The 10,875-nt window shown below is 37.2% G+C and overlaps 2 protein-coding genes across 2 annotated transcripts; both read right to left on the bottom strand.

Annotated features, from left to right (window-relative positions):
- Positions 1–228: 228 nt before the first annotated feature.
- Positions 229–1,266, bottom strand: LOC124095434 (trace amine-associated receptor 6). Its single transcript, XM_046448557.1, has one exon. It carries the CDS (start codon positions 1,264–1,266, stop codon positions 229–231), a length of 1,038 nt encoding a protein of 345 aa, XP_046304513.1.
- Positions 1,267–8,645: 7,379 nt separating this feature from the next.
- LOC124095424 (trace amine-associated receptor 7a) lies at positions 8,646–9,820 on the bottom strand. Its single transcript, XM_046448551.2, has one exon. It carries the CDS (start codon positions 9,803–9,805, stop codon positions 8,774–8,776), a length of 1,032 nt encoding a protein of 343 aa, XP_046304507.1. The 5' UTR covers positions 9,806–9,820; the 3' UTR covers positions 8,646–8,773.
- Between the last annotated feature and the right edge of the window lie 1,055 nt (positions 9,821–10,875).

The following is a 10,875-nucleotide window of genomic DNA, read 5'->3' as shown; positions in this document are numbered from 1 at the left end:
ATTTTTGTGATGCTGGGGTTTGAACCCAAGGCTTTATGTATGCTAGACAAGCATGCTACCACAGTCTTCATTTGGATAAGTTAAAGATATCTACATACTAGAGAATGAAATTGAACAAATTATGTTCTATGAATCTATGAATGTGTAACAACAAATCCAATTAATATGTATAATTATAATGCACAATAATTTTTTAAATGAAATCTTCTACTTCTTCAATCCAATTGCTTACATTTGATCAGAGAACAAATTCATGGTTGCCGAACTGTTCCTTAAGATCTGACCACTAATAATAACTTTAATAGCTTTCTTAAACCATGGGTAAAATAAAGCATAAATCAAAGGATTCATGGCTGAGTTATAATAAGCACACCAAACACAGATCTCATAAATATAGGCAGGAGTGATAAATCCCATAAAAGCATCAACTAATGAATCAATGCTGTATGGTAACCATGAGATCATAAATGCTATCACAGTGATCCCCAAGGTTTTGGCTGCTTTTCTCTCTCTCTTGGCCACTCTGGCTTTGTAACTTTCTGAAGATGATTCTGCTTTGCCACTAACATTTTCAATCTTTTTAGCCTGCTGTCTAGCCACAAGAAAAATATTACCGTACAGAATTATCATAACAATCGTAGGTATAAAGAAAGAAAGAAAATCTATCAAAACCCAGTTTTGATTGACAACTACCTGACAACCTCCTATGCAGTTGAGGGCATTGGATAATTCTTCCAGACCATCATCATAGACACCTGTGTAGAACACGGCACCACTGTACACCAGGGGCAGGATCCAGGAGATGCAGATGCAAATCCCTGACACAGATACTGTGAATTTGGTGGGATAGACCAGAGGGTCGGTAACAGCAATGTACCTGTCAATGGAGATGAAGCACAGGTGGAAGAGAGAAGAGTAGCAAAACGCCACATCACAGCAAGTGTGAAAAGTGCAGAAACTTCGGCCAAAGTACCAGCAGCTCTCCACGGACCTGACCATGCTGAAGGGCATCACGGTCACTCCCACCAAAAAGTCAGCACAGGCCAGAGAGGCGATGAGGAAATTGGTTGGAGAGTGCAGCTGCTTGAAGTGGAGAATGGAAGTCATCACCAGCAGGTTTCCCAGCACAGCCAGCACAGCCCCAAAGCCAAACACTGCATAGAGAATCACCCGGGGCCCTGGCGAGTAGGGAGTTTTAAGACAGGACCCATTCAGGTTCTCATAGCAAAGCAGCAGAGCTACAGGTGGGGATGAGTTGCTGCTCATTGGTGCTGCTGCTTGCATGTGCAAAAGCTTCACCTCTGATTGTCAAGAATGTATTATTCTGATCCTACATGCACCAATACAACAGAAAATTATCAGATATCATCCCTACAATAATTTTCCATTTGCATTATAAATTCTAAACTCTTTCTAGAAAATAATAAAGTCCAAAAAATAATATTGTAAAAGATTACTGAGGGTTGATTTCAAGCAGCCAATGTTTCTTTTCCTTAATTTGATAAAATTCGCTTTTACTCATAATTTTTGTTTTACATTTTATTTTTACCTCTACAGTTCTTCTGAGCAACGGTCACTAATAAATGTGATTAGAGTTGATGGATCATCTTCTCCAGATTTATTTCCATGTTGAATGTCTTGCATCATTGTGTAAAGGTTCAGTCCTTCCAGCTAAACAGACACTTTCAATGGGAACTCCCTTAACAGAATCCCTGTGGTACAAGGTGTGAACTAGAAGACTATTTCCAACAGTGGTTATTAGGAAAGTTATTTTACAAAACAAGTCTCTATTCTACATTAAATTTAATTGACATTATGTATTTGGGGCCAAAGATTTTTTTTCCTTCATGTATAGACTTGAATAGGGGTGTTCCCAACCATGACCTAGCCACCTTACTGGATCTTTGTACCTTGAATTTTTGTTACTAAGATTTTTGTACGTTGGATTTTTGTTGCAAAGATATAATAAGGTACAAACTTTAAAGTTCAAGTTGGCTCTTTATATCCTGTCAAGAATCATTTCTGCATTTGCAATATCTACCAACAATCAAAAAGATAAGATGCAGTGGGGGAAACTTGAGATTGATGAAATATATTACTTCAAAGCATTAAAGATTTAGACACGTGAACATTCCTGAGATGCTGGTAGAAAGTCAGCTCTTCTCTCAGGACCTTGTCACCTGAAGCACATCTGTAATGTCTATCCATCTATGTGACAAATAGGCGGTGAACCTTATCACTACACATTCAGCTGTGGTTCCTGGTGATTGGTCTTTCTGCCCAGTGATAAAGAAGTGTCATAAAAAGGAATAATGAGAAATGAGGACTGGGTATGTCACTCAATGAAAGAGCACTTACCTAGCATGTGTGAGGCCCTGGGATCAATCCCCAGCAAAACCCACACACACACACACACACACACACAAAGGAGTAATGAGCAGGAAGAAGTGAGAATGTAGAAATGAATTCCTTAGGAATTGTTTCAACCCTGGAACGGTGGAACATTGAAGAGCAAGGAAAAGCAATCTTCAGTCTTCCTGAGGAAGAATTCAAGACCTTGGCAGTGCAGGGCTGGTTGAGAGATATTTGTGAACTTGCTTTTCACATTATAAAAAGCAAAAGGTATTTTTTTTTCTTTCTTTTTTTTTTTTTTGTGTGATACTGGAGATTGAACCCAGGGCCTTGTGCATGCAAAGCAAGCACCCTACCAACTGAGCTGTATTCCTAGACCCAAATAAGAGGCATATTTTTAGTAATCCAACTGGCCATCTGATTACTAATGAATAAAATTAGTGTTATTAACCAAATATTCTTTCAGATTTCTCCTAATTCTTTCTGAGTGTCTTTTTTTTTTTTGGTGAATTGATGTCGATTGCTTAGTAGACACAACCCTATTGAGGTTTTTCTCAACATAATCTGTATTGACATTTAAATTTGAAGATACTTCGGTGTGGGGAGTTGTCCCATAGGTTTTTTGGCATTTAATGTCATCATAACTTTATGCCTCCCTCCAACCTTCTGAGATATATTTATTAATGAATTCCTGTATTGAAAATATATTTAGTGAATCCTTTAGGTTGGTATAAAATAGTGGCCCAAACACATATGATGCCTATTCTTATGATGTTTTAGGTCTTGAGAGGATAAGAAACATGAAGCTAGTAAGTATAGAGATGGATTTATGAATTCAAATGGTGATAAGCACTTTAAGGGAGAAAGACAATAGCTTGTGAGTATAGTAAGCCAAAGACAGGCAGATACAATCAAAGGAGTCACCAAAAATAGCATTAAACAAACAAGTTTCTTCAATATTTGTATGTTTTTACTGTATCATCTAAACTTGATACAGGAATCTAATTCAATTGGCATTTCCACATTGGCACTTAGTCAATAAAAAGCACTTCACCCAATACTGAGGTGGGATGGGATTAGAAGTTCTTTTCCAAAGCCTCTAAAATTCTTGTACATATCTGACTCTTCTGGTGTTGGTTGTAAGACCATCTTCAGGAAGTTAAGATTCTAATACCCAAGGCATTTGCAGGCAAATTTTAGGTGGTCTTGCATCAGCTGAAGTTTTCAGTGTCATTTTTACATTGACCTTTAGCTTGTGTGTTGTGAAATCCTCAAAGACATTTCAAAAATAAAAGCCCACTAACTTGACTTCCTCCCCAGTGACTGAGAGTGTGAAACTCCCTCATTATGACCAAGGAAAGAGAAAAATGTGATAATGATGCCCTGTAGTCATGGCAGTGCCCAAACTCAGAAGACTATTAATGAGAGGAAGAGGAGAGAAATGATCTGTACCCTGTCTCTATGGATTAAAGGCTACAGGTCACCAAACAAACAGTTGGGCCAAAGCGCTAAACAATAAACGAAGAGTGATGAGCATTGTTTATATGCAATTAATTCATTTCAGTAATTATCTAAGCCATTCAACAAGTGAGCATTATCACTGAATTAATTTGATTCGCTATATAATCCATTTGGGTTTGATGAGTTAAATATTCATTAACTGCTTATGGACTACTTTGAGTATGATGACGAACAAGAAGCAATCACATTTTCTGTGATAACAGCCTCCCATGTTCTTTTGTTTATACCTCAGGTATGACTCATAATGGTCCAGTCACTTTGAGTATTGAAAATTTCAGTTTCAGGGCACTCCAATTTAAAACCTCAACCTATACCTACTTGAATATTCCTGTCCTCGCTGCCTCCAGGAAGCAGGTATGAGCTTAAAGGGCTTGGTTTTAGGAAAAGGAAATACCTGCTTTTTAATTTCTTGTCCCTCATCCCTTACCCCCCACTTTTCTGTATCTATTCCTCAGAGAAAAAGAGAAAGTGTGTGGGGGAGGAAGGACCACATAATTTTATACCAAATTTGGTCTGCTTCTAACATTCACTTTGTGGGCATGGTTTCTGTATATTGAACGTCCAGATCATGACACTCTCATGCAGTGCAAACCTAAAGTCTTCAATAATCTCTGCAGGAGCATTCCCACTCCCCAGTTACCTGAGGCTCATGGTCACTCTCCTCAAAACTTGCATTTTCTTTACCAATTCCTATGGGATGTGTCACAGAGACTTGGTGTACCTTGAAATAGAGCAATTGCAGGAAGGGTTCCCTTCTCCCTCCCATGTGTTCTCTAAGCCACAAGAACTCCAGCTCCTTTACCTCCTGGACAGTGACAGCATAGGCTTCTCTCCTCATCAGCCCACTTCTCCTCCCACCATATCTGCAATTCTATCATCCTTCTGCTCAAAATGAGCACAGGGCAGCACAGTGAGATGAATGAATAAGGAAAGCTAAACAGGGAGTTAAACTTGAATAATCTTACTAGTACTCTCTTCAATGGAGTGGTTCCCTGGACAGAATGATCCCTGATGCAAAAGTCATAAGGTTTCTTCTCATGGACATACTCAAAACAGGAGTTGGAAGGGATCCCAGGAGGCTTACCCCATCAGGGATCTGTGTGGTATGCAAGCTTCCCCCAAAGATGTACCTCATCACAGAGCCTACATTTGTACATTGAGAGCTTGGTCCTTCAAGGCTACCACACTATGGGGTATGATTTAAAACTTCTGTACCATTGTTGATGTTCTCTATTCCATTTCTGCTCTATCCTGGAGGGTGACTGCATGAAGAAAAGAGACCTCATTTAATTTTAGAAGGTAATAATGAATAAATAATAATTAAATAATAATGTGTTAATTCTGAGTCCATTATTCAATTTCCCCCATTTAAGATAACATGATCAAAAATAAATTTATTGTTGAGCAAGTCCCCTTCAAAATGTGACCACTTAATTTATGGATCAACATTCAGACTTGATATGCAAACACTGAAAATACAGTCTTGCAAGATGTGGGCCATGATCTGTCAGAAAGGAGGCTCCTCTCAGAGGTGGACATGCCCTGAAGATGCCTTCCTTTGCCTAATATTTGTCATTGCTTTTGTGGATCATGAAAAGTCTTGGGAGGTGTGAGGTGAGCTTGCATGGTGGCTCACACCATAGCAATAGCTACTTTCAAAGTAAATATGTATCTTTGTCCTATAAACAGCCATTTAAGCATTCCAAAATTTTAACTGTGGAATGGTTGTATTTTTACATATCGTCTGAAGATCACCCCTGTTGAACAAATTGAGCATGTAGTTTTAGTTATATTACTTCTGAAATTCCATTGAAATGCCCCCCAAATAGAAAGCAGATGGGATCAAACCAATTAGAAAACCAGAGAATTACACAGCCTGTGCATGCACGTGTGTGAACACACACAAACACACACACACACACATACACACAATCTCGAGGCTATTCTTTCTTTTACCTCTCAATTGATTTAGACCAAAGTTCCAAGTTACAAAAAGAGCCACCAAAGAGAAGAAAGGAATGAATATAATAAAAGCAATTCTGGAGAAAGTTTCTTCTGGGTTAAAGAAAGGTCTAAGATTTCACTTCAAAGTGTCTGCCATCACAGAAAGGCAAGTGCCACATATTTTCTTTTCTATGGGGAAGCTAAAAGGAGTGGACCTAAAAGTAGGCTCAGTGGCCAGAGAAAGACAGTTGTTTTAAGATGGAAAATGACTATCAAATTTCTCAGTATCCCACTAGGTCCTAGAAGGCAATGGAGAAATAGTTTTCAAGTTCCGAGGGATTTCTTTTTGAACTAGAGTTCTATTTCCAGTTAAAATTATAATTTTAATAGAATTACCATAAAATCCTCCATAGGTAATTCAGAAATAAAATTTAGTATATGTGTATAGTAGAGTGTGGAAGAGATAGCCATGGATCTATAGAACCAGGCCAACCCATTTAAGAGAGGAACATTGAGGCAATCCTCATAAAGAAATTGCACTTTGACTTGTTGTTGGTTCCAAAGAGGGATAACCAACAGGCTATCCTTACAAGGCCCAATCCTAGTCCCATGGACAGCCAGACTCACAAATACCACAAAATTAACACGTAGCATGTCCACAGTAGTGTCGGATAACTACCTTTGTGTATAATGATCCATTCATAATCATATTCACTCAATGTGGACATACACATTCTTTTTTTTAAATAACATTTTTTATTGTTGTTTATTTTTTTATGTGGTGATGGGGATTGAACTCAAGCCTCATGTATGCTAGGCAGGTGCTTTACCATTGAGCTATCTCCCCAGCCCAAACATGCACATTCTTATATGAACTCATCAAAATATTTCTGTATATAGCTTGGCATGGTGGCACATGACTTTGATCCCAGTATCTCAGGAGGATTGCAAGTTCAAAGCCAGTCTCAGCAATTTAGTGAGGCTCTAAGCAACTTAGCAAGACTCTGTTTCAAAATAAAAATAATAAAAAAAAGAAAGGAAGGAAGGAAGGAAGGAAGGAAGGAAGGAAGGAAGGAAGAAAAAGGGCTGGGATGTGGTTCAATGATTAAGCACCCTTGGGTTCCAATCGTGGTGTAAGTGTGTGTGTGTGTGTGTGTGTGTATTTCTATATTTAAAGGAAATGCACACATATTTATTCAGTCAACATTTATTGATCAACTATTACATTCCATATATAGTGGAGAGTCCCTGCTAGAGGCATAAAGAGGAACAAGAAAAGACAATCTCCTGAGGAACAGATTTTTTTAGGGAAATGAATATGCACATTGGATCATTAAAATGCAGAAAATAACATGACAGGATGAACAACCTGGCTTCTAAAAAGTGGGAAGCTAAAAATGCATCCAGAATCTCATTTGTTTTAAACTTTTATACGTGAAAAAGGAAAATTACCAAGTTACTGTTAAATATATGAGTTACTAAAGGTGCACACATTTTGCAAACATAATCATATTATTATTCATACTAATGCACTAGTGTCCATGGAGAAAAGTTAAAGGCAATTTGTAATCTCAATGAGGCTTAGGCGAATGAATGGATTTGTTGGGGAGAAGAGGAACAAGGGAACCAAATGATTTAAGAGTATGAAATAACAAAAATCACAATTTTGGTTAATTTTTGTGGGCCAATTCTGCTTTAGTACTTAGAGTTTATCTGAATGGCCCCTAGGAGCCTTAAGGGAAAATAATCCTTTACAATAAAAACAGTGATTTTTAATATAGAAGTGTAGATGAATAGAAATTTAGATGTTCAAATGTTGAATCACAACAAATAAATTATTCCCTCCCACATCTACATCTCTTAATAGAACTTTGTACTTTTCCTTATAACATAGTATTGTTCCTCTGAAATAATTTATATGAAAATTTTGTGCTCCAGATAGCTCTAAGCAACCTGACTGCAGTCTGAGACTCACTCTTCTTTCTCACTTACTCTCTGACTCCCTGGAAGTAAATACACAATCCACAGTTAGTAAAGTTGTAAACAAATGGTATTTATAATGCTATTATTCTTTCCCATTTTAAAATATTGAATGGTACTACAATTAATATATTTCTTCATTTATTTTTCATGGCTCTTAAATTGAACTTTCAGACCCACAAACCTGAATAACAGATTGTGTAGACTCCCTTGGACCTCTCTGAGCGAAGAGCCAGCACCTAAGTTTCTCTTAGTTGCATTCACTTTTTTAAAGGAAATTGACATGGAAGAATGGAGAAACGATATGTCCAGGATTTAAACTAATATAAAGAAATAAATGCCAGAATTTAGAATTTAAAAATACATTTCAATAGTTCATTCATATTTATTCTCCTAAATTTTCTCAAGGATACTACAAGGAAAGGCTTACTAAACTCCTTCAGATATGTCCTTTATTCTTTTGTACACTAATTTGTGTCAAAGAAATAAAATTCAGAATCTTAGTTCATTACATGGAATGTTACAGGTTTAATTTTATCATTCTGATTTGGAAAAGTAGAGTACAAGGTGTTTTTCCTGTGGAATCAAATAAGGGATGTGTAAGTACAAACCCAAAGTAGTTCCTTTTAAGGTTTATTTGTTTTTAGTAAGAATTATTGGAAAGGTGTTTTTAAAATAAAATGTAGAAAGAATCTTCAAAAAAAACTAAGTATCTCAAGATCACAGAGATAAATGGCAGAGTTGCTGTTGGATTTCAGACGTTTCTGGCTCTGAGGTCATGCTATTTGCAATACAATTGGGTTTTAATGTTATATTTATCAAAGACCATTGCACATGAATTTAAGTGTTCAGATCAAATTGAAGCATAATTTAGTTATTTCACATTTGGAAATCTTGCACATGTATGACCAGTTCTTTTCCCCACGATGTATCTGAAGTGAGTCTCTTTTTGATTCTCCCAATTTAAAATAAGAAGCTACTCAAGAGACAAGTTTATTATTGAGGAATTCTCTCTCAAGACTTCACCAGTGACAATTAGTTTGATGGCTTTTCGAAACCAAGGATAAAAGAAAGCATAAATCAAGGGATTCATTGCTGAGTTATAGTAGGCAATCCAAACTAATATTTCATAAACATACGTGGGTGTGATGAAACCCAGGAAGGCATCGATGATGGAATCAATGAAGTACGGTAACCACGATATCAGAAATGCTATCACTGCGATTCCCAGCGTTTTGGCTGCTTTTCTCTCCCTCTTGGCCACTCTGTCTTTGTAGCTCTCTGACGATTTTGCTGTTTCATTGCTCATGCTTTCAATTTTCCTAGCCTGTTGTTTAGCGATGAGGAAAATCTTGGAGTAAACTGTTACCATCACAAGCATGGGCACAAAAAATAATAGAAAATCTATCAAAACCCAACTCTGATTCACTGCAATTTGACAGCCTCCCACACAGGTGAGAGCACTTACTAGCTCCTCCAGCCCAACTTCATTTGCCCCAGTATAGAGAAGGGAAAAGCTGTAAATAATTGAAAAGAGCCAGGAGAAGGCAATACAGATGCCAGAAACAGATGCAGTGAACTTGGTTGGATAGATCAGAGGGTCTGTAACGGCCATGTATCTGTCAATGGAGATGAAGCACAAGTGGTAGATAGAAGCATAACAGAATGACCCCTCGAAACAAGAGTGGAATTTACAGTAGCTGTCCCCAAAATACCAGCAGCTCTCCACTGACCTGACCATGCTGAAGGGCATCACAGTCACTCCTACCAAGAAGTCAGCACAGGCCAAAGAGGCGACCAAAAAATTGGCTGGAGAATACAATTGCTTGAAATGAAGAATTGAAATCATCACCAGCAGGTTTCCAAAAACAGCCAGCACAACCCCAAAGCCAAACACTGCATACAGAATCAGGCGGGGGCCTGGAGAGTAGGGAGTTTTGATACAGGACGTGTTCAAGTTCTCATAGCACAGCTGGACTGCTGAAGGAGAGGTCAGATCGCCGCTCATGACTTTCTGTTTTCATACGTGGGAAAACTGTCATCCTCTACAGCCAAGTTTATTATTCCAGTTTTTGAAAATCTCAACAACAACCAAAAAGATAAAATAGGTCAATAATTGTTAGTGCACTTTGTCCCTTTTTCTTTGTACTTACAAATCCTTATTTTCATGTTTGGAAACTGAATCATATCCTCATCTCATAAAATTATTTCCTTTCTAACTTACAAGCAACCAACTTTCATTATTATGGAAAAGGCTATTTACTAATATTTTTAAAATATTTATCTGCTTTGCCCAGTTCCTCACATCTGAGAAGTGCTTCTCTTCAAAAAGAATGATCTGTTTCACATGACTGAATGCCCCTTTTATTAGCATTCTTATCCTGACTTAACAAAGCCAAGGCAATGCCAAGAGCCCTCTATCCCCTCAGGAAAGTAACCTAATGATTTTGAATACCTAAGCCCCCTGAGATTGAATCCCCATAGTGCAAGTTCTGGCAAATAAGAAACTTTTAAATATTTATATTTATGTCAAAACCCAATTAATGCCCTCCTAATTTTCTGATGAATATGATCTTTTCCTGAAATGGAAATTATACCTGTCCTGAAAAAACTTTGTTCAGAATTTGAAAGCCATATTGTTTGCTCTTGTTAATTATTGGACAGTATATTTCCATTTTTATGAGAACTGCTTATTAATGATTCTCAAGTTGACTGCCACTAAAACTCCTTCAGATATGCCCTTTGTTCCTTTGTACACTAATTTGTGTCAAAGAAATAAAATTCAGACTCTTAGTTCATTATATGGAATGTTAAAAAGGTTTAATTTTAATCATTCTGTTTGGAAAAGTAGAGTACAAAGTGTTTTCCTCATGGAATCAAATAAGGGGTGTGTAAGTACAAACCAAAAGTAGTTCCTTTTAAGGTTTATTTGGTTTTAGAGAGAATTATTGGAAGGGTGTTTTTAAAATAAAATGTAGAAAAATCTTCAGAATGTAGAAATTCCAATATATGAAAATTCCAATATATGACTCCGTTCACCTTTGACGCATTTTCTTTTTCTCTTAGAATTCCAGAGCA

This window comes from Marmota monax, unplaced genomic scaffold (assembly GCF_021218885.2).
Source record: "Marmota monax isolate L192 unplaced genomic scaffold, Marmota_monax_Labrador192_F-V1.1 WCK01_AAM20220418_F8-fsc00030, whole genome shotgun sequence".
NCBI lineage: Eukaryota > Metazoa > Chordata > Mammalia > Rodentia > Sciuridae > Marmota > Marmota monax.
This window is presented reverse-complemented; position numbering and strand designations above follow the sequence as displayed.